The 24,194-nt window shown below is 50.7% G+C and overlaps 1 protein-coding gene across 1 annotated transcript in view; it reads right to left on the bottom strand.

Annotated features, from left to right (window-relative positions):
* Positions 1-24,194, bottom strand: part of MYO16 (myosin XVI) — a gene marked incomplete at its 3' end in the record, with an annotated part of 208,207 nt that overhangs the window by 99,545 nt on the left and 84,468 nt on the right. Inside the window, exons 15-17 of the mRNA XM_084235962.1 lie at positions 19,879-20,026; positions 2,130-2,241; positions 637-754 (exon numbers count right to left, since the gene is read on the bottom strand). Coding sequence (XP_084092088.1) covers positions 637-754; positions 2,130-2,241; positions 19,879-20,026 — 378 coding nt within the window. The remainder of the gene's footprint in view (positions 1-636; positions 755-2,129; positions 2,242-19,878; positions 20,027-24,194) is intronic.

Below are 24,194 nucleotides of genomic sequence, written 5' to 3'. Positions count from 1 at the left end.
GTGAGCTCCACAGACAGCCGTCAGGAGGCGCGGGCGTGAGCGCACACCCCACGCAGACTCGGCCGGAGGTGGACAGAAGCGACACCGGGAGGCTCACGGCCCAAACCTCGGCAGGTCACCCCTTCGCCCTCCCGGAGGCCGTGGTTTTCCAACCCCTGGCTAAGTTGCGTGGATACCAGGTAAAGGGGCGTTTTCCATGCACAATCTGTGGTTTGAAGGTATTTGGAAAATTCCTGAAGTGACTAACAAGGCAACTTCAAAGGCAAGAGAGATTTTTGGCAAGATCTTTGAAGGGAAGTAATTATATTCCGTTTAAATTGTTTAGCTAATAGCATGCCCCCAAAATATCCGGGTGGCGGAGGTGGGGTGCAGAATACTTAGAACAATATAAATAAATGCAAGTGTGTGCGGAAGAATCAGCTGTTACTGTGGTGGGCAGCACGAGAACATGAGTGCACCTCCAGTTATTCACCCCAAAACCATTTATAAGGAGGAACAAAGTGGGGAGCGCTTCCCTCCACCCCCACTGTGCAGGACAGGAAAGAGCTGCTCTGTCCCCGCTGTGTCCTCTGTCTCCACCTACTGGCAGCTCCGCACAACTGCCCGTGGGGAGGTCCTGGAACTCACACCACTGACCTTGCTCCAGAAGCTGAAGGTCAGAGACCGTGGCCGTGTCCGGCTCGCTCAGGGCCGTGAACCGGATGTCCCCGATGTGCAATATCGCCGCCAGGATCACAAACAGGTTCTCCACTTCCTACACGGGTTCATGGAGAAAATGAATAGAAAGGCTTAGAAGAGAGAATAAAAGACAAAAACCTCTAGATTTTAAAAATGGCATAATTGAGTGGGGCTGTCATCGAGCGAGGCTGTGAGTCTTCAGGCCCCGCGGGTTCTGTGATTCCCGCCCCTGGGCCAGAGCAAACGCTCCTGACTCAGCGCACGTTCTCCCTAAATTGACATTTCTGATCTTTAAGAAGCCAGAGCGGAGAGGGCACGCCCGTGTCCGGGGCACGAGTGAGCAGCGCCCTCACGTTCCCCAGCGCAAGACACGTCACCTTGCCCTAAGGTCTCACTGGCCAGGCGGCACCGGCGTCCACCTGCTGGGGCACCTGTCTCAGCGCCCACCTCGCCTGTCCTTGGAGACACACTGACAGCGAGACACGACTTGTCTGCGGGGGCGTGAGGGGCAGAATGAAACAGATACAAAATGCTAGTGGGGCTTATTGTGGTTAAGACAATTTAAGAAAAATTGGGGGGGGGGCCGGATATTGGCAAGAGCTGCCGGAGCAGAAAGAACAGGGATGTCTGCGGAGAGACTGTCTGGAAGGCGGCGTCAAGTCAGAGTCAGACCTTGGCTTTGGTTTTGGACGGCCGTTCAGTGACAAGCGCGGAGAGTCTAGAAAAAGCTATAAATCTAAACACACTACTCTAGACCAATGAATGGTTGGTGAGAGGACACCCGAGTGAGGCTGGCGGGGCCTTGTGGGACATGGGGGGGCTGAGCGTGTCCATCCTCCCTCTTCTCTGATCGGGGTGTCAGAGCCCCTGCCTGTGGCGGCCTTGCCGGGACGGCTCATTTGCTGCATAAGACGCAACTGAAGTGAGCAGAGGGCGGGCATCCCAGGGGCCTGCCCGTGGGGGCGTCTGCCGCGCCCCAGGTGCGCCCGCCCAGGGCTCACCCCCTGCCTAGCTTGGGGCTCGGTGTTCACATCCTGTGTCCAGTTTGGGAACCTGCGGGAACTTGGTAATTCTTTAAGAATCAAAAAAAAAAAAAACCCAAAAACCTTTTTCTTATTCAAAGGCATCTTAACAACGTGATGCGATTACTGTGGGGCGTGATTCCCGGCGGCGGCTGCCCAGCAGTGGCTTCTCGGCAGGGGGAGCAAACATGTCCCACTGAGCCCAGGGGGAAGGGTCTCTCCGCCTCCCTCCTGACGCCGCGGCCCTGCCGGAGCCCACCTGCGGGTGTCCCTGCCGAGGACACGGGAACCCTGGGGCAGGCCGCGGGCTTACTCTCTGCGGGCCCGGGTATTGGCCAGAATCCCTGGAAGGGGCCGGGGCCGGGGCAGGTTTCTGAACGACAGGCTTTCAGGAGGAGCCGGTGTCCCGCGCAGTGTCTGGGGACTCACCAGGCTGCTGAACCCGACCGCACCCAGCGCTTGCTTCAGGGCGGCGAACGCCTCCCGGTTCAGGGACCGCTCGGCCGCGGGCGCCTCTCCCTGCGGGGTCTGCCTCAGGAACCTGTCAGGGCGAAAGCAGGGCCCGTCAGGACGCGGGGACCCGCAGAGGCAGGAGTCCCCGCGGCCCCCAGCACAATGGGGCTTAGCGGGGCCCGAGCGCACGGACAGGACAGCGCTCACTGTGGGGACAGGCAGGCCCCGCTGAGCTGCCAGCGCTGCCCTGGGCGGCCCCCCTCAGCCGCCCCCGCCCGCCGCGGGAGGGCCGCGTGTCCGCACCCCACACACACATGTCGGCTGCGGGAGTCGCGTTTGTTGGTAACTTGATTAGGAGGCGGCTGATTCATTCATTGATTTATTCCTTCCCCTCAGCAAGCGCAGGGAACCCGCCGGACGCACGTGCTGGCGCCCGGGGCATCGAGACCAGGGGCCGCGGGGCGAGCCAGGGCGTGGGGCTGGGGGCGGACGCGGAGGGCACAGGGCCGAGGCAGAGGACCAGGCGCCCAGGGGGGCCAGACCAGGGTGTGGGCGGGGCGGGGAGGCAGAGGCCCGGGCCCCCAAGGGCTGACACTTGGAGGTGAGTTTGCCAAGAAGACACCCTTCAAGAACGAGCAGGGTGTGCAAGGGCAGCAGGCCCGAGTGTGCGCAGCGCGTGTGGAAACGGTGTGTCCCAGAGTTGGCGCCTAAGGCGGAGAAGCCGCGAAAGCTCTGCAGGTCTCGGGGGAAGAGTTTCCACTGTGCGCGGAAGCCACGGCCTAGGCCTGGACACGCGCAGTGCCACTGTCCGTGGTGCTGCGGGAGGAGCCTCCTGGCCGCCCTGGTGGGGGGGGGCTGCGGGAGAGCGGGGGAGCCCGCAGTGGACAAGCAGGGGGCGTGGATCTGACGAGGATCCATCTGGAGAGGACCCTTTCCTTTCTGACTGCTAGCCAGTGCTGGAAATATCACCCTAACTTAAAAAGGGCAACTGTTTTGCACGTGGCGCGACCCTGCTCAAGCCGACGGGAAGGGAAAGGCAGCGGCAGGGACTAATGTTTGGCCGCTGACACTCATCACCACGGGCCAGACCCTCCGCCGGGCGCCTGGGTCCAGGTCTTCTCTCAACCCGCCCACCCCGGGACAGCCAGTCATGACGCCAGGAAGGGACGGGCACTCGGCCCTGCCCCCGCGGGCCCCACGCCCCTCAAGCCCAGTCAGTGTCCCGCAGGGTCCTGGGTGGGGAGGGAGCGAGGGTCATTTCCAGCCCTCTTGGCAGGTACAGATCCTGCTTAAAAAGGGGGTGAAAGAATCAAACAATGGAATGATCAATAAATACGGATAGACTTTAGACGGACTTCAGTCATGAGGTTTTAGATGGCACCGGCTGTTTTAATATCCATTGACTCTTTTCGGACCCAATTGTATACTTGCATTGCGGGTAAGGAGCGGAGCAGACCAGGGCTTAGGGAAGCCCCCGAGATGCGCAGAGGACCCCAGCACCCGCTGGGGGGAGTCTGTTTCCCTGTGGGAGGTCTGCAGAGGGCGGCCAGGCGCGGGCTGAGCACCCCATCAATGTGCGCCCGGGCGGCGGAGTCTAAAGGGGAAGCCGTGGCCCTGGATGGTCTGACTGTCCGAAGCCCTCGTGACATCGATGACCACAAATACTTGTCCCACCCCGTCTCCCTGCAGACGAGGCAGGGCCGCAGGCGTGCAGAGGAGTCCGAGGGTTTAGCCATGGCAGTCACCTGACCACAGGCATCACTCTAACTCAGGCACGTCCATGCTAGGCCTAGAGGCACAGTCAACGTTCCTTATCTATTCCTTTCCGTGGAGCAGGTCTGGCCTGCCCGGTCTTCACACCAATCTGGAGACGTTCTAAGCCAGGAGGCTCTTAGGAGGCAGGTTTCAGCGCAGTGTGAGGAAGTGTCTCCTAACAAGGACCTTTCTGGAAAGCTCTGTGGGCTTCGCTCCCGTCCGAGGAGGCAAGCCCAGGCAGTCTGGCTGAGTAGGCGGGTCACTGGGGACTCCAGGGCAGGGCCGGAGAGCAGGTTGTGTCGCGTGGCTGCTGCTACTGGCTGGTAACAGAGACACGCCAAACTGCCCTAGTCCAGCAGAGGACAGTGTCACTCACAGGACGCATCTCAAGGCGTATGCGGCAGCGCTGTCCTGCTCCCACGCGGGGTGGGAGTGCACACCTGCACGTAATACATCTGACACGCAGGCACGGGCCCGAGCGCCCCTTGACTCGTGAAATGTCACGAGGACATCTGGAAATGCTGGGGTCAGACCACGCAGTTAGCCCTGCCAGGATGCGGGGGTCAGCTGACCGTCCTGTCGGGGAGCAGGACACCTGCACAGAGCAGGTCCAAGAACTCGAATGAACAACTTAGCTCGTGAACTCGAGGAGTCTCTGCTGAGTGAAAGTGCGCGCTGACGCCTCCGTTCAGCGGAGAAACCTGTGGACTGCGAGAGCGTGTGAGAAAGAGGAATGGACATAACCAGCAGGTCCCCCAGTTTAGGTCACCCGCATAGTGAGGGTTATTTATTGCATTGCTCTGTCGTGTCCGAATGCACAAGGGACACGTGGGCTCGGTAGGTCAATTGTATTTCAAAAAGTGAAAATTTTAGGTCTACTATTGGACACTTTAAATCCACCTTGATTTCTGTGACAGGAATATCTCGTCAGGGACAAAAGTCAGCCACCCCGTTCTTCTGGGGGACACTCTGCTCTTCATCAACTCAGCATTTCATTTGCAAAAAGAGAAAATCCACCATCGCAATCCGGCAGTCCAGCTCTGAGAAGTCTCCACGACACGGCTATTCTCCATGTAAATTGTGTTCAGATCGGGGCAGAGGAGCTCTTGAGCGTGTGAGGCTGTCAACACTGCGCCAGAGCCCAGCGCTCCCGCCACCTTGCTCAGTCCTGTCGCCAGAGTCGGTCCCACCCTCTGAGCCCAGATATTTCCTTCCAGGTCCTGACGGGAAACAGTCGTGCAAAAGCTCTGGCTGGTGAGAAAGTGTTGCTGCATAGCGCCGCTCCCCGGCAGGTGCTCACTATGCAGCCACAAAAGGCAGAGACAGGACCCGAACAACCGCCAGAGGCCATGGTCTTCACGGTGCTGACACAGAGACCTCGTCGCCACCTTGTGCGCCGCGTCCACCCAGATCCGGGCCCAGTTTTAATTTCCACTGACTCACTTTAATAAGAAACAAAGTCCTAAGAGAACAGAATGGAAAGACAGAGAAGGGACGCAAGCCAGCCAGGAGGACAGTCCTACGTAGACTCTCACCTGCAGAAATCACCGTTTTCTGAGTCACTGGTTTATGGTACATTTCTTTTATGTTCTTTTCCACATTCTCTAGTTTTCTGAGGATCAACAACTATTTTGGATAATCATAAAATGTGTTCCATGAAGCCATGATTTTGAGGAACGGAAGCACAGTCTCTGGAGACTCGTCCAGGCTGGGTATCAACCACTGGTTCCGTTTCATCGCTGCGTCGTCCTCCAGGTAGCTCGGCTGTGAAGTCACCCCCCTCGGGAAGCACCGGGTGGCGTCCGGTTGGGGCTGTCTTCAACTAAGCTGAGATGAATATTTACAGATATGTTTTTGTGTGGACAAAAATCTTCTTTTTTTGAGGGGGAGAGGGGGTTAAATGCCACTGGGCGCAGGAACAGGGACACACAGCAGCTGGATCTTTAGTTTTAGAAGAAACTACCCAATTCCAGTCCAGAATGACGGCAGCACTGGACATCCCAGCCGTGGGGCAGCGCAAGCCGACCTCTGGGCACCCTCACCAGCGTCTGTCGTTGGCACAGTTTTCATTACTGACGGCTGCGGTTTGGTTTGCATTCCCCTGGCAGGGGATGATGACCACCAACTTATGTGTGAATTTGACACCTGTATGTCCTCTTTGGTGAATGTCTGTGTGCTTTTTAATTGGATTAGGACAATTCTGAGATGTTTTTAGGCCAGTGAATTTGGAGAGCTCTTTTTACAGTCTAGATTCTTGTCCTTGGTTAGCATGTGAGTTGCAGTATTTTCCCCCAGTCTGTAGTTCATCTTATAATCCTCTTAACAGGCCTGTGGAAGAACAAAAGTTTTCACCCACACTGGGACTCAATTATCCATTTTCCTTTTTCAGATGCATCTTGGTGTCAAGTGTAAGTGCTGAATATTTTCTCCTTATTTTCCCTAATATTTTTTACAGCTTTATGTTTTATATTTAAGTCTATGATTCATTACTTCCCTTGTATGACCTGAGACTTTTTGTTTTGGTTTTATTTTTCAATTGTTTTGTTTTCTCTCAGATGTCAAATTGCTCCAACACCTTCTGTTGAAAGGCTATTTTTCTCTCCATTTCACTGCTTTATACTTATTTTAAATCAGCTGAGTATACTGCATGAGGTTGTTTGCACTCTTTTCTTTCCTTTGATCTATATTCTGTGAACCAATAACACACTGTCTTGATGACTGCAGCTGGATACTAGGCTTTAAGATGGGTACAAAGATTTCTCTGACTTTGTTTTCAAGATACTTTAGCTATTCTAGGATCTGTGTCTTTAGATATGAATTTTAGAAAAAGCTTTTCTATGTCCTTAGCATTATTAGGAATTCAACAAGACTTGTGCTAAACCTATAAATTATTCTGGTAATATTTGATAACTTTACTGTTATCCATGAATATTGTATGCCTCTTTGATTTCTTTCCTCAGCATTTGGTAATTTTTAGCATACAGATCCTGTACCTGTTTTTGTTAAGTGCATAGTGAAGCATTTCATTACCCAGAAATAGTTGAGGATAATATGTTTTGATAGCATTCATGTGTGATTTAGAACATTAATTCTGTGTCCTGTGACCTGGTGAATTTACGAGGTTTATGGGTCTCTTCAATGGGCTCTTAGGAGGAATTTAACACCCCTTTCTTTTCTTTTTTCTTTTCTTTTCTTTTCTTTTCTTTTCTTATTTTTAAAAAGAATATTTAAAAAAAATTTAAAAGTGCACCAAATATACAAATATCTTTGATTTCATTTACAGGAATAAAACAGCCAATCAGAAGAATGAATGTTACAATGCAAGTTCTACGTTGACTTTGGAATAAGAAAGGTTTTCCTTACAAGTTAAATTCATTTAAAATAAGTCAATAAAAACAACTGTTGAGTTGTTGAGCACTCCAGAGATATAGGCACAAGGGAAGTCAACTTCACAGCCAAAATCATGTGAGTGTTGTGCGTGGGTAGGTGTGTGCGTCTGTGTGTGAGTGCTTTTTGTATGAGTGTGTGGGTACGTCTGACTGTGTATGAGTGTGTGTATATTTATGCTTTGTGGCAAACACAAAGAGGATCTTGGAGTAAGTTTCTTATGCCACTGAGAACACATGAATAGCGTCAGGCCTTGCTCTAGGCCATAGGACGGTTTCCTTTGTTAGCCGGAGTCCACACTGGGAAACTCTCCCTGGATATGCCAGGCAGAGGGCAAATTAAAAGAAGGCTACCTCTGGCCTAGAGTGTCGCTGTGTCATGAAGACAGGATTCAGGGGAGCCGCGAGGTGACTATCACATATACACCATGACCATTTGCATGAAACTCCACCATGGAATTTAAGGGCAGGTGTGTGCCATGCTGGCTTCTCCTGGCTGCAGTGTTGCTGGACTGGTTGAAGCAGCAACTCTACAACTGGATGTTGAATAAGCCCAGGAGCCCTCGTATACGGCTTGGAGAATGAAGTCACAGCACTGGAGCCCTCACGTATGGCTTGGAGAGTGAAGTCACAGCACAGCACGTGAGCTTCCAAGTTGCTGAGAGATTAGAACCTAGTTGTTCTCACCACAAAAAAGAAATGACCATCATGTGTCAAGCTGCAGGTGTAGCTAACTCGAGGGTGGGCTCCGGCCGTGGTACAGAAACGTCCCACACTAACGTGGTGTACACAGTGTGGCTTGTTAATTATGTCTCAATAAAAATTAATATTTGACAACAAATGAACAACAAAAGACAGCTGTCCTGCCAAGGCGAACCAGGCCATGAGGTTCCAGGACACGCGGTCTCTGGTGTGGCTGGGTGTGTGCCTGAAGCGTGTGGACTGAAGGGTCCCACGGTGTAAAAGTCCTTACACACAAAAAGATGTGCAGAGCGTGTTCTCAAGTCCCGGGGCCCCAGAGAGCCACACGAAGTTTGGCTCAGTGTTTTATCTGAGGTTAAATACAAAAGAACAATATCTTCTCTATGGTGGGCAAAGCTGCCTTCTACTTGGGCATGTTTAATATGAAAAAAGAAACCGGATAAGGCAAAGCCCAGCACCGTTTATGAGTTTACTAACGAAGTCTGCTGGTGGGGGCCGCGTGCCCACCCTGTCCCTGCTCCTAGAAAGGAAATCCTTTTCTTTATTGTTTTTAAACTATCTGGAAAGCATTAACTCATTCTAAATTCCCCCAAAGGGACACGAATGAGATTTTTATTAACCACAGGTCAGATACGTAAATTTCCAACCATGAGAATATTAATATCTTCGCCGCTAACTGTTTTGTTTGGAAAGCGGCGAGCCTGCCAGTGGTCTTCAGGAAAAGAACAGAATTCTATTTAATAAATTCAGGAAAAGAACAGACTCTTTTAAATAAATTACACATCCAGGGAGCCTTGGGGTCTTGTGACATTCCCAGAATAGTTTGTCCATATTTTTCTCATCAGTCAGAACGTTTCTCAAAACATCTGGTGAAACAGATTCAAACTCTCACCATGTCCCCAGCAGTGCAAGCTCAGAGCCAACAGCGTTGCCTCTTCACCGTGTCTCATCTGGAGAGCTAGGTGGACACAGAGCCCAGGGGCTGCACCTTGCTGCGGGGGCCAGGCCCCACCTGCACCTCATCCCGGGCCGGGGTGCCCCTCGTGTCCCCTCGGGCAGAGGGAGGGCCCTCTCTGCAGAGAGCGCTCAGTATTTAGGTGCGTGAATTAGCGAGACGGGGAGAGTTTCTGCTCAGCACATGCGGCTCGTTAGCCTTCAGGAACCCGAGTCACCAGCCAGGGTCTGCGGCTGCTCCCAGGAGGAGGCACTTCCTGTCTCTGGCTCATTCACCTCTGTGCCTGGACGGGGCAGACTCTGGACATGGACCCGGGGCCTCGGTCAAGGCTGAACAGGAGCGCAAACCTCCTGGGCAGAGTCACCCAGAGCACCGTGAAAGGCACGTTGGGACACACCCTCATGAAGAACAGGCCAGAACGTCAGCAGGGGCCAACGCACTGACCAAGGTGGACACCCGCATGCGACCCTGGCCAGAGGCAAACACACAGGATGTGCCACCAGACACGTGGGCAGCCACCACTGCAGCCGGCGCGGGCCCGCCGTCTCCTGGGCCCCCCTGGGCACCCCTGAGACCTTGAATCAATGTGGCCCAGGTGAGCACTACCATGCTCCTCGCTGCTGCCACCCACACACCCGACGGCCTTCCCACTCACGTGAGAACTGGCTGTCTCCTCTAGGGAGGCGTCTCTAGAACTTGCCCCATTTCTCTCTCCTGCTTCTCAGTTCCTCCCACGAGCGTATTTGCCGCAGCTGAATCCCCGCTGCTCCGTGCGCACCTGCCCGCCGCTGAGGCGCTCGTGGTCACTGAGCGGAGAGGTGGTCCCTGCACAGGCCCCGGCCTCAGCGTCCCCGCAGCCACTCGCCTCACCAGACTCCACCACGCAGCCCCTGGGCAGCACAGCCCCCGGACCCGGCTCAGCCCTGCTCGCTCCACCTGCTTTCCGCATTCTCTTTCTATACTAAGTGGAGGGAACTCGCTCCTGAGGTCAAACCCTTGAGCATCTTCCCAATTTTCTTTAAAGCCAAACTCCCAGCAAGCTCCCGGCCCACCTCATCGCACCACGTGGCTCTCTCATCCGGACTTGACCTCGTGCCTGCCCTGCCCTCACCTGAGGGCCTCCAGGAGGTGCACCCCTCACCGCTGGTCCACCTCTGTCTCGCTCACCCTGCTCGCTCCATGCAACATGACCCACGCAACATGACCCACAGCCTCGCCCGTGGAACATTCCGGTTAAGCTCTATATTCTCCGGCCATGTTCTCAGGGGGTTGCTGCGGGTCAGCCCCCGCCTCCAGCAGTCCCCCCGCCCGTGTCTTCCACAATAGACGCTGCCAGACACTCCTGACTCGGCTCAGGCGCGTGTCCACCACAGGGATTCTGTGTGCCAGGTTTCTGTGGAGGGTTTCCACATCCGTGTGCTTTAGGGAAGTGGGTCTATGCTTTTCTTTCTTTCTTTTTGTGCTGTCTTTGTCTGGTTTTAATATTAGTGCAATGTCAGCCTCATAAAGTGTGTTTGAGAAGGAAGCAGCTGAACAAAAATTCAGACTGTGCCTTGTGGCCTGCACAGCGACAGGCAGGTCCTTGGTGCGCTGGGGCCTCAGAGAGGGTCTGTGGAGACAGCCTGGCCTGGGTCAGGTGAGAGAAAGACAGGGCTCTGGGCTTTGTTCCCATAAACTGCTAATTCAAGAGAGTAAGATTGCAGTTGAGTAAATGAGAACACTGAGCTTCTACTTGCGCAGGGACTGTGGCTATTGGCGATACAGTGTTTGCTGAAGGACATCGTGCACATCAGCAGGGCAGACAGTGTGTATCCTCAGAACACATCGCAGTGTGCAGCACACACAGCGCTGGCACACGCGGTGGCAAGGACTAATTATTAAGTATGAGCAGGCAAAGTGACATTTTAAGAAGGTCAATGCCTTGTTTTTTGTAAATACTTGAACGTTGGTGCATGTTTTAACCAGGAGTCGGCTGGACCAGAAACTCAGAGTGTGCATTTCAGTTCCTAACGGAGTGAATGTTAACAATCCGTGTTTGCTGACTCCTTAGCATTTTGTCTAAGAAGCTTTACCATCCTGGAGATTCCTCAGACATGATAGAAACCCCTTGTCTAAAGGACGTGAACTGAACGGTGATGCAGTTTCTAAGATGACATGTGCTTGTGTAACGACTGACTTACGGGAGTGGCAATGAACAGTCAAATAATAGTATCTGAAGCAATGAATGAAGGATGAAAGAAATTGCAGCACTGTTTTTAGTAGCCAAATGATGGGAACAACCTGAGTTCCCACAAGCAGCAGAGTGTCAGGTTGGGGTCTCTCTGCACAATGGAATATTACTCAGAAATCAAAAGGATAAATGCAAGCCATTTGCAGCAACACGGATGGCGCTTGGGGGATGACGCTAAATGAAAAGAGCCAGCAGAGAAAGAGAAACACCGACGGGGTCACTTATATGTGGAACACAGAGACACCAAGCACAGGGTCAGTCGAAGACAGACTTTAAATCAACCCTTGAAAGCTGAGCAAAGCTCTGAGGCTCCCGAGGGGGAGGAGCAAGCGCAGGGTGGGAGAGGGCACCGGGGACTGAGGTGGAGACTGTGGGTGCCCTAAGGTGCCTACACGTGCGGGAAGAAAGCCTGCACTTGCGAATGCCAACAGGATGTGAACCAACGGTATTTCCATAAAAAGCAAATTCCTGGGAACCTGGAACAAAACTCTGTCATCAAAGACGAGGGAAGCAAGTGCAGTCTGGGACGCCAGCCCCCGGCGTCTCGGGGTGCTCGGGAAGAGCAGATCAGGCGCGCTGCAAACCACACGGCCACGTCGATGCCGAGTCATTCACAAAATAGATTGTTGTAGCCACGCATAATTAAACCAACTCCTAGATATTTAAGAAAACTCCAAGTTAATTAAACAAAATTAATTTGCCTGGAGACCAGGAGAATGTGCCAGCAGCACCAAGGCAGGAAAGCATGGCCGCTGATTCTGAACTAATCTGAGCCTTCTTCCCTGCAGGGAGCTTTCAACGCCAGTCAGCACCAAACAGCCAAGGCCGTGTCGCAGCCGACCTCTGGGGGAGTCCTTTAATAAGCCAGAAGGGATGCATGCCGTGGCTGCTGGCTCAGCGAGAGCGTCCTTCTGGGGGCTTTCCAGAGAGGCTGTGCCAGGGGCTGGACCCCAGCAAGACGGTGGTGCTGCCAGGCCCCGGGGTCCACATCCCCCACTGCACTCCCCCCCACCCCTAGTGCTTTCCCTTCTGGCTTCTTCGTGACCCAGCATGGCCGACTCCCTCAGCCTCCACCGGAGTGTGCCTCCTGCCCCCGTGACCCTCGTCCCAGCCTGTTCTCCCGCAAGCTGGGAGCTCTGGGGCCCAGGGCTGCCCCCACGAGGTAGCCTGTGCTTCCAGAATGTGCCACAAATAACCCTCCTCGCAGAAAACGAATCCAAGTGTCCACTGTGCCAGTGGACCAGAGGCCGCGCGTCATGTAACTTGTCAGGTGTCTCCTGTGAACCGTGGACGTGACCGCCCATCCTGGACTTGGGTCCTCCATCGTGCCTCAGCTCCCTGCGTTTCCAGCTCCCAGACTCTCTCCCGTCGGGGTCCGCAGCCACGGGGGTCAGCAGGCAGCGACGGCCCGGAGAGGGTTTAGTGGGCAGCCGGGGAGTGCTCGCCACTCAGGCGTCTGGTGCCAGAGATGCAGGAAACGAGGCCTTGTGGTGGAGTTTACCCTGAGATGCTGAACCGGGGCACCCCTGCCACGTGTGCAGGGAAGACTGGCTAGTTGCACACTTACACACTCAGCATACAGCCGACGCACACAAACACCCTCGCGTGTGCACACACACAGGCCTGAGCAGGGTCCCTCTGGAACAGCAGTGGAGGCCTCGAGGGAACCCCAGAGGTGTGCTCGGCCCGTCCCCAGGGCATCTTTGTCCACGAAGCCACGGGCAGTGAGGCCACGGCCTCTGTCCTGCCAGCGCGGCCTCTCCAGAAACTCTTCCCTGGGGCGCGCGCTGCGCAGTAATGTTTGTTTACGAGGGAGGGAGCACTTCAAAGGGACAGAAGTGCAGAGACAGAGAAGGGGGTGTTAGGAACGGGCAGGCTCCCCCCACCAGACACTGCCGGGGGCGGCTGCCTGTGGTCCTGGGGAGGTGGAGCCTCCACCTGGGGGGGGCGGGGGAACAACCATCCCCATCGCTCAGGCCCCAGGAGCGTCTGCCCAAGCCACGCTCCTTAGCCCGAACTTTAGGGGCAAATATGTGCTACTCAGGACGCGGTGGCTGTCGGGAGCTAGGGCCACTTCTCAGGAGGAGGCGGGGCAGTGTCCCCTGAGCGGACGTTAGCTCCGGGAAAGCCGGAGGGTGATTCTCAGTTAGTGAGATGCGATGGGAACACTCCTAGCAATCCAGGTGTGGGTTTTGCTTTAAACAAGCTCAGGAGTGTCTGTCTTGTCACCAACACACCAGTCATAAATAAATGGCTGGCTTTCTGGACGGGTGGGCCGGGGGTTACAAGGAGCCACTTGAGGCTCCGCACGGGATGCCTGGAATTCCTCCGGCTCACTCGTCAGCGTCCTGGAATGTGGGGTGACCCCAGCCTGCTGTCGGGCGTGAGTGTTCGCCTCTCCGGAGGCGCTCTGTCCCCGTAACTGAACAGTGAACAGGCGGGCTGACCACCCCTGCCCAGAGACGTCCCTCCTCTCAGCAAGGATGGAGTTTTCACCTGAATGACACCGACTCTGCTCCTGAAGGCTGAGGGTGCAGAGAGAAGCTCAGAGGACGCGGGGACGGCCCTTCCACCAGGCCCCTGCAGCCCAGCCAGCGCTGCTGCCGGCCTCTCCACGGAAACTTTATTTGACATGACAGAAAAGCATAATTATTAAAGATTTCTGAGCCAGGAGTTTTCACAGAGAAACCAGACTCTATTCAGTGTTAATCTGCTTGAGTGTAAAGGCTGGGGCTGAAGAGGCCTTCTGGTCAGAAGCCACACAGAGAGGCTGGGGACAGCATGGCCGCTGGACAGGGAGAGTGACATCAATAAGGTCAGCGCTGGGCACTGCATTTAAAGAGCAAAGATGGGAGGGCATTTGGGGACCACAGCGTCTGTGTGCCGAGTGATGGGGAAAACAGACACCGTCAGACCTGAGCTTCAGGGACTGCAAATAAAACTCAGACAAGACTGTAACAGTCGAGTGTGCCGGGAAACTTGTATTTTCCTAAAGTCATGACGGTGCTGGCAGTGGCTTTATAGTTCTACATCCAAGAAGAACGTGTGTTTCTCAACCCCACGGCTGGCCATCGCCCCTCCCCGAGTGGATGAGCAGCCTTCACCTCTGGCAGGTAAACACCGGGTCCTGGAGGCAGGCACCAGGTTGGAGATCAGCGTGACTCCATTTTCTTCCTGCATGGCCGTGGACAAGTTACTTATCCTCAGGGCTCAGCGTCCCCATCCATCAGCCAGGAATGGCATTTGTATCTGCCTCGGAGGGTAATTAAAAGAATCAAATGAGATAATGCAAGTAATGACTAACTGGCACTCACTGACAGTCAGAGGAACATTTACTGCAGCCTTAAAAGGTCATTTCTTATTGATTTTTGGTGCATGTAGATATGCGAGTGCATGCTTATTTAAGTGTAGGAATCTTTCCCTCAAAATTGCAAAGATAATAATATCATTAAAAATACGGTGAAAACTTAAGTGGATTTTAGCAAATTATTTTCTTCCTGTGACAGAAGCAGTAAGAAGTAATTGTGATACGATTCATTTCCTACTTGGAACACTCTCCAAACTTCTCATGAAAGGTTGAGGACAAACAACCTGGAAGACAAACGTCCCCTGCACTCCACGCGGGGTAGTTAACCAAGTCACGAGAGTTCTCAGTTACCTCACCTGCAGCATGGGGAGATGAGCCGCCTTTCCATGATCATCATGCGCAGACCGAGAAAAATCTACAGACAGTGCTTGCAGGCAGGGGGATGAGAGCAAACACAAAACTGACAAACACAAAAGCAATAAATCTCACCCTATAATACATTTGAGCTGCTTAGAGGTGTGGTGCTGAGATATTCTCGAAATAATAGCTGCTCAATAGTATTTTGGATGGGGTGGAGCATAAGGTTGTTATCATTTCTAACCCCCCAACATTGGGGGAAACATATATAGAAGAGAAATTCATGGAAATATATCACAATCTTCCTTTGCAAATCCCATGAGCTCACGGGCCTGCGGCTGGGCGGACCCTGACCAGCTCACCGGAGAGACGAGGGGGCAAGCAGGCCCACAGTCAGGGGGACGGCAGGATGGGATCCAACGGCCTTCCCCCCACGTCCTGGGGCAGGACCAGAAGCCCCCATCCATCAGGACGAAGGGGGCCTGGGGGGACTTCTTTGACTTCAGAACCCAGCTGCGAATGTCGTCTAAAGGAGGCTGAAGGTCAGCAGCGGACGACTATTGCGAGCTTTTATTAAATCTCAAATCCCAGGGACATAAACTACATTTATCCCCCAGAAGTCATGTTAGCATTACATGCAAAAAAAAAATTTAAATAGAACTTAAAAAACAAACAGCCAGGAAAACAAGTCAACCCCAGGAAGAGCCCTAACTCGGGAGACCTATTCAGCGGGGCCCGCCTTGGCCCTCATGCCTGTTGGCTGGGGAGGGGCGCCACCTGCAGGCCGTCCCCCGTGACTGCGGCCTTAAGGCCCGGGCTCGCACCGCCAGGATCCAGAGTTTGTGTTTCTGCAGCTGTTGCTCTGGCAATCTGCACAGGGACGTGGTGATGCAAAGTCTTGCTGATATTTTTTTCATGCAGTTCAGCTATAGAAGCCGATGTCTGCATCTGTGCCATTTATACTCTGTAGTTACACAGCGTTGCGAGCTGCTTGTCCTACATAATATTTCCACCTTACAAACAGGAGCTATTTTTAGGTGCATTTAACACCGAAAGAAAGCGTCATCCATTTTCATGTGAGATTTTGAAAACGTTTAGTTCCAAAAGTTTTGACATCCAGGTTTATGATGCACTTCTGTAGCTTTTCTACGGAGGCACTGGCCACAGCTCTGCTTCTCCCCTTTGAAGGTCTAAGGCCCGGAGGACAGGTGAGCCCCAGCGGGTGCCCGGCGCCCACAGTGCCGCCGCGTCTGCTCACGGGGGTCATGACCTGCTCTGAACAAAGAAGGGATGCCAGTGGGCAGGCAGGCGCGAGGTGTCGTCAGTGTTTGTCTTAAGGCCCGACATGCTCCCGCCACACTTCAGATAAGCTGCAGGTGCAGTGATGGGGGGGGGGTGAGCCCAGGAGTGGCAGGTGGCGGCGGAGGGCTGCTGCCACTTCACAGACACGGCAGCCCCTTGACAGGGAACCAGATGAGTGGATGTGGGGAGAGCAGCACTCCTGATAATATAGTATGTTCACATGTGTGTCTGTGTGTTCATGCATGGCTCTGTGTGTGTCACATAGCATGTGTCCGCACACACCATATGTTAGTAGCTCTCTGCTTTACCTATGAGTGCTGATTTCAAGGAGGAAACTCGGAAAGACCATCGGTTTGTGAAAGGCAGAAAGCTACCATGTTCACGGGCCTCCCTGGTGGCCCAGGGGTTGTCTCAGCGCGGTCACTGCTACGGCCTGAGTTCGATCCCCGACCAGGGAGCTGACCCACAGGCTGCAGCAGACCTCTCATGTCTCCCTGCTGCTCCCCTCAGCAGTGGATTTCAGTGGTTCCCACCTGTTCTGCTCCCCACTCTGTCTCTGGAGGGTCCTCTCACCCCCCGCACCACTGGCCTGTACCCCAGTTCCTCTATGCAAAAATAAATAAATAAGATTTTTTTTTTAAAGAAAGCTAACATGTTCAGGATTTATTTTATTGATCATAAACAAGCTGAACTATCTCCAGAGTGGTGCTGCTTAACCATTCTCAAACAAAACTACTAATGCATTCAAATAGCACATCAGTATGAACCTTACAAGCACCATCAAACTAAAATTCACCAGCAGTGTAACTGAGAGGCGACCCCCCGACACAAATCACAAAAGGATTGTGTTGCACAACATTGTAGCTTGCAAAATAGTCTGTTTTGTTACTGAGGAATATTTTGTCTGTGGAATTCTTGTAGAAATGTTCAAGCGACATTTTTATGGACCGGGGGGAGGGGTATATTTTGGGGAAGCTGTTGTTTTGCACCCATCAGACATTTGTGATACATTTAATAAAATGACTTCTTTGTTCAAGGGACTTGAATTATTCATTTTGCTGAGTTCTTTCCTGTTGGAGCGTCTCACAAAGCAACTCTGGCTGTTTGACTTTCTAAACAGTCTAAGTGATTCCAAACTCTTTTAAAAAGAGAAATGAACATCAGAACCGCAGCTCAATAAAGAAAGGCCTGTTTCTCCCCCACACCCACACTCCCTGCCAAGGGCCAGCCCAGGCGGAGCAGAGGTGAGCTGTTCATGTGACTGTCACACCGGACTGTGGCGTCCAACTCCATGTGTGCCAGGCCAACCTCATGTGTGTGTGCACAGGTAGATGCACACCACAGGTGCACACCACAGATGCACACTCGCAGATGCACACTCAGAAGCACACACAGATGCATACTCAGAAGCATAGATAGATGCACACACTCAGAAGCATACACAGATGCACACACTCATATGCACACACACAATGCACACTCAGAAGCATGTATAGATGCACACACTCAGATGCACACCCAGAAGCACAGATACAATGCACACTCAGGAACATACACAGATGCACACTCAGATACACACACATATGCACACACACCCTCTAAATAAAACGCCGACTACCAACTCGGAGTTCCGCCTGAAAGATTAGGAACACAGAAACGCTTTTCTCCCTCACAGCTTGCCGGGAACACTCAGACGTGGCTTCCAATCTGACACTTTTCCTCCAAGAGAAATCATGCCCCGTGAGTGGTGCTGAATCAAGGGGAATGAAACGCTGAGGAGACGCCGGGTTTGCAGCACCGCGGGGGCTGGGAGAGCCCCTCCGGCGCGAGCCTCCCGATGTTCTGGCTTTGATGTTTTCCTCTACAAAATGAGGGGATTTGATAAAAACGCTTCTAACGCCCTGGAAGCTATGATTTATGTTTCTGTTTAAGTCACTGTTGCCTGGGCCTCCAACCTGCGTCTCAGTGTTCTATTTCCCTGCTGAATTGATGTTGTTTGGGAAGGTAGTAAACCCCCAAATAGCTCCTGACTTTAAATAAAAACCAATTTTCATGAGGGCTCATAACACTTGACCACCTTGTTGTTTTCTCCTGTTCAACAGGACAAACTCTGTCCTCCTAGAGCAACCTTTGCAAGGAAATTGAAAGCGGCTCATTACAAGATAGAAAATGATCCAACGCTAACACCTGGCCTTCTCCGCCTCTGCCACAGCGCACTTGACAACAGATGTGGCCCCGAGGTCATCCCGTCACAGTCAGAGGTTGTCCCGTCACATCTCCAACTACTTCCGGGATGTCAGTTCCATTCAGACCTCTCCCCACCCCCCCAGGAAAACCCTGCATCTCCAGCGTCACGGGGTAGGGTAAATGAACTAACCAGGCTTTTCACGCCACTAGCCTGCGACCTGCACCCTTGCCCGTGGTGAGCGCTCTTGTGAGAGGAGCTGAAGGATGCTTGGGCAGAGTGTGGGTCTGAGGAGGAGGTAACGCGGCTTGGGAGTGTGGATGTGGGTCATGCGTGCCTGTTTGTGAACACCTGGAGCACGGGTGTGAGCATGCGTAAGTGTGCACACCTGAGCTGGTGGGGGGGGCTAGAAGCAGTGGCAGCAGCCAGGAGGATGAGCGGCATGATTACAGGAGAGGAGAGACCACGAGGCCACAAGAGAGAGAGGGAAAGGGGGGGGGGCGGAGAGAAAGAGAGAGAACGCCAGACAGTCCAGAGAAACAGCGTAAAGATCCGCCGGGGCTGGGAGGGCCTGGACCCCCGCCTGGCCCGGGCCTGCCTCCTTGCCTGCCGGGGGCGCCTGGGCACCGAGGCCAGAGTAGACCGCCCTGTGCCTGCTGGCGCTATCACTGGAGTCTCCACATCGTGGCCCAACTAGCTCCCCACCTTCACCTCCTCCTCAGACCCACCCACTGCCCAAGCATCCTTCAACTTCTCTCCCAAGAGCGCTCAGCAAATTGTGAAAATGCACACTCCTCTTGACTCCAGTGCCAGTGCCCTGGAGACCAGGTGTGGACGGTACCAGACGTGAATCTGCATCTCTCCTGGAGGTGACTTGCCTCCTGGCCCCCACCTCCTCGCCAGAGAGGGCAGGACCAGGGTTCCTCACTCCCTGCCCCCAGCCCCCCGCCTTCTCCCCTGAAGGGAGGCCACTTCTCATCTCACCCTAGTCTAAGTGGGACCTGACTGAGTGTGCAGACGCAAGGCACCAGCAGCGGGTGAAATGCACAGATGGGAGTAATTCCCAGGCCCCCCAACAACATCATCCTCACCTCCTTCCCTCCCGGGACTGTCGCTCATTGAGCAAACACTGTCTGTGTCCAGCGCAGAGACCAGTCTACGTTCTGCGTCTATGTCCCTCGTCACCCACCACGGAACCTCCCGTTACGAAAAAGAATTGCCCAGATTACATTTCCCATCATTCCAAAGATGACCAGAGCTTCAAAATGCCTAACATTCTCTCCAAAGTGCCCAGAAGGAAAAGTGTGTCTGATTTTCTTATTCTCATCTGCAGACCACGCCACGGAAACAGAAGTTGATGCGCACACAAGCCTCACAACCTTCTCTCACCCAGCTGGACAACTGGTTCTGACCCAACAGGAGCCAATTACTCTCTTTAGTTACAATTTCTTCTCTGAAAGCAAACAGGGGCCAGTGGAGACTCTCAAATGTGATCTCGACCTGGGAGAGCGGGTACCGGGGAAGCGGGGCTCATGCCTGAGCTTACCTGTGAGCACGGAGGTGGCCCAGGTGAAGCCCGTCTTTGTCTTCAGCAGAGAGCCCGTCCAGCAACAGGTAGAAAATGAGAAAATTGCTCTGGCCAGGAGACTGTGCAACCAGTCTGGATTTCTCTAGCATGTATGTATAAATTCTGGCTGGGGAAGAAAAGGAAATGGATTCTCTTAAATGGCATTCTTAGAGTTTCATTTCCAGAAATTTACACATGTCCATTATACATCTTTTCAAACACAGATGTGCTTTTAACAAAATTACTGGGCCTTATTTTTTAAAGCATTTTTTTTAGGTCCAGAGAACATGAAGCAGAAAGTATGGAGAGTCCCAATATACCCTCTCTGTCTCCTCCCCAAACCTGATTTTCCCTATTAACATCTCGGTTATTAAAAAGGAGGAACCAACATGGATATGTTGATATTAGCGAAAGTCTATAACTTACACCTGTGTTTGAAATTCTATTGGTTTTGGGAAATTCGTAACTTCACATGTCTGCCCTTGTAGCATCACACACAACAGTTTCACTGCCCTAAATCCCCGGCACGCCATCTAGTTACCACCCCCCACCCCAGCCCCTGGCCACCACAGATCTGGTCACTGTCTCTGTAGATCTGTCTTTTCCAGAATGTCTCAGAGTTGGAGTTATATAAACTTTATACTATATAGCCTTTCCGAGTTGGTGTCTTTCACTTAAAAACATGTGTTTTTCGCTTTTTCATGACTTGATAGCTCATTTTTTATCAGTGAGTGATATCCCATTGCATGAATTATGACAGCTTGTCTATCCACTCACCTCCTAAAGGATATCTTGGTTGCTTCAAGTTCTGCAATTATGAATAAAGCTGCCACAAGCATTCGTGTCAACATTATGTAGATGTACATTTCCAACTCAGTTGGGTAAATACCAAGGAGCAAGATTCCTGGGACATATGGTGAGTCTATGATTAGCTTTGCCAGAAACTCCCCAACTGTCTTCGAAACGGCTGCCTCATTTCGGATTCCTTTCAGCGACAACCAGAGCGCCTGCTACCTTGCGTCTTCACTACACCTTGGTGCTGTCCTTGTTCTGGATTTGCTCGACTCTAATACCTGTGTACCAATTTCCTAATGACACATGATATTGAACATCTTCTGGTGTGGCATTTCCGATCTGTACACTGCTTTTTGGTGAAGCTTCTGTTCTGATATATTGTTCATTCTTAAAATTGGGTTGTTTGATTTTGATTATTGAGTTTAAAGAGTTCTTTGCATATTTTGGATTGCAGTGCTGTATCAGATTTGTCTTTATTAGATATCCCAGCCTGTAGCTTATTATTTCATTCTCTTAAAAATGTCTTTCACACAATAGATTTTTTTAACACACAATAGATTTTTTAATGAAGTCCAGCTCATCAGTTATTTCTTTCATGGGTTGTACTTTTGGTTTTGTGTCTAAAAAGTCATTGCCAGACCCAAGGTCACTTAATTTGAAATGTTTTATAGTTTTGCTTTCACATTTAGATTTATGTTCCATTTTGTTACTTTTTGAATGTCCATGTATATATTCACTTTGTTTTTGCATTTCAATGTCCTGTTGTTCTAATGTGATCTTTTAAAAACCTATCCCGTCTTCATTGAGTTGTTTTTGCTACTCTGTCAAAGATCACTGACTCTATTTAAGTTCATCTAGTCTGGGCTCTCTGTTTGTTCCATTTGACTATCTGTCCATTCTTTCTCTAGCAGAAAGCTTTATAATAGGTCTTGAAATTGGGTAGCACCGGTTTTCCAATTTTGTTCTTCTTTCTCACTGTTGTGTGAGCTGTTCTGAATCTTTTGTCTCTCCATATACAATTTAGAATGAGTTGGATACTATCCACAAAGGAATTTGTTGGAATTTTTATTGAGATTATGTTGAGTCTATAGATCAAGTTGGAAGAAATACATTTTAACAATATTAAGTCTTCCCATCCATGAACATGGGATATCACTCAATTTATTTAGCTCCTCTTGATGTCTTTCATCAGAGTTTGTAGTTTTCCTTATAAATATCTTGTACACATTTTGTACTTATACCTAGTATTTCTTTTTTTGGTGCTAAACAGTCTTGTTTTCAATTTCAAACTCCAATTGTTAAAGTTTGTTATAGAAGGAAGCAACTGACTTTTTTTATACTAAATGTGTATCCTGCTACCTTCCTATAATCATGTAATTTTGTCAAATTTCATACAGAGAAAATCATGTCATCTGTAAACAATCACAGTTTGGTTTCTTCCTTCCTAATCTGTATTTCTTTCTTTTTTTTAAAAAAAGATTTATTTTTATTTATTTATACAAGCACTGGGCACAGTCAGAAGCGCGGGAGGGTGAGAGAATTCACCAGAGCCAGAGCAGGGAGCAGAGCAGGCAGAAGGACCGAAGGACACTGCTGAGGGGAGCAGCGGGCGGCAGGAGAGGTCTGTGTGCCATGTGGGACCCTCCCCCGGTGGCCAGGGAGCAGCCGGGGATCGAACTGGCACCGCGGAGGCTTCGGGCAGCTTCGCAACCCAGCGCTCCACTGCTGCACCACCGGGGAGGCCCATAATCTGTATTTCTTTTTCTTGTCTTATTGCACTGTCTAGGAAAGGAGTTGCACTAATGTTGGAATGGAGTGAGAAGAGACATTCTTACTTTTTCCTCATCTAGCACAAAACTTTCGTGCACAAATATAATCTAAAACAAGATATGCCTTTAGCTATAACAAAGGTACCAAAGGAAGTTTCAGGATTTTCTTGTTTAATGTTTTACAGGTTGAAAGTACCAGTCATACTGCTATGGCATAGATAAGCACTATTGATTATAATGTGCTCTGGGGCAATGTTAGCATCAGCCAGGTCAGGAGAGTATACACTACATTTTTAAGGGACAAAGTCACAGACTACAGCCTCTCTCATTGCTGAAACACTGGAAGAAACTCACTGTAGCAACGGCAAATATGACTTGAATTTTTGCAGATTCAACTTAATATATAAACTGTATGTTATAAATGCTTCAAGACCTACACTGAAATTATAAAGAGGAGGTAAATCAGGGTTTATGGCACAGTTATAGGTACTAGAACAGATAATTCCATAATAAAGTTTGCATCCCAGGTAGGGGATGGGATAGGTCATTTACCTATAAAGCAACACCCGCCCCTTGTAAATTGTGTCCAGTCAAATTCCTGGTTTATTGTGATCCATGTCGCAGCATTAGGACTAACAACTAATATTCATTATTTTGATGTTCTGCCTTCAAAACATTACAAACACAAACAAAAATAGCCAAAATCATAAATACAAGTTGAAATTCATTTCATAGTAGCTGAGCCATGGCAAAAAAATGAAACATGGGAATCGCAATCCTGATTTTGCTTACAGACAAGAAATTGTCTTACAGACTGGAAATTTAGAAGTTGATGTTCATCAAACTTTACGGCTCTCTGTCCTGTCTGCTGAAAAGCCTATTGTTTCTGGAACAGTCTTTTTAATGTAAATTTAAGTTTATTCTTATCATTATGCATGATCAGTAAAAAATAAACATTTGAATTTCGAATGCAATGTTAGATTAATGCAGATTTCCATTTTGAAGTAAGAATCCATGATCAGCAAAGTTTTTGGCTCAGAATGTATCAATACTTAGGAAGGCACATGGATTCAAATATTCCCTATATTTGAACCATAAACATTGTCATTTCATGTACTAAGTCTACTAATAAGTACGCTAGACTCCAGCCTCAGCAAATATGGGAGGTTTCCCAGTCTGGGCTTTGTCCAGCAACTGGAACCACTAATAATGATTACTTTTGCCTCCTATAAATTTCCTAAGTGGTCAATTTAGCCTGTCAGAATGATCATCAGTACTAAAGGAAAACTTCACTCAAAATTAATACCTCTTATTAGGAAAAGTTGTCTTCTTTGACAAGTCACAGAAAAAGCTTCTGTTAAATGCATTAAGAACAACTCTTTCAAAGTATCCCTTTAATTAATGACATTTAAACCACAAGTGATGCTAAAATTGTGTGTGTGGGGGTTACAGGTTCTTTCCTGTTGCCCATGAATGTTTAATCAGGTGGCAATTTTAAGTTGGGGTCTAATTATTAAATTTTCTTTTGTCCTTTTTTCTTCTTAAACAAATTATTTGCTGAAAACATTTTCCATTTAATGTTAATAATATTAAACTCGAAATCGCTTAGCCTCCTAAAAGAGTATCTTTATAAATCTACATACATGGGAATTGAACTGCCATAGTTGCTGTTCTCTGTGATTTTCTGGTCAACAACAAAGAAACACCAGGTAGACTGGAGAGTGGGTGGCG

Source organism: Talpa europaea (assembly GCF_964194135.1).
Source record: "Talpa europaea genome assembly, chromosome: 6".
NCBI classification, from domain to species: domain Eukaryota; kingdom Metazoa; phylum Chordata; class Mammalia; order Eulipotyphla; family Talpidae; genus Talpa; species Talpa europaea.
Note: the sequence above shows the minus strand (reverse complement) of the source record. Positions and strands in the feature narration are given on the sequence as shown.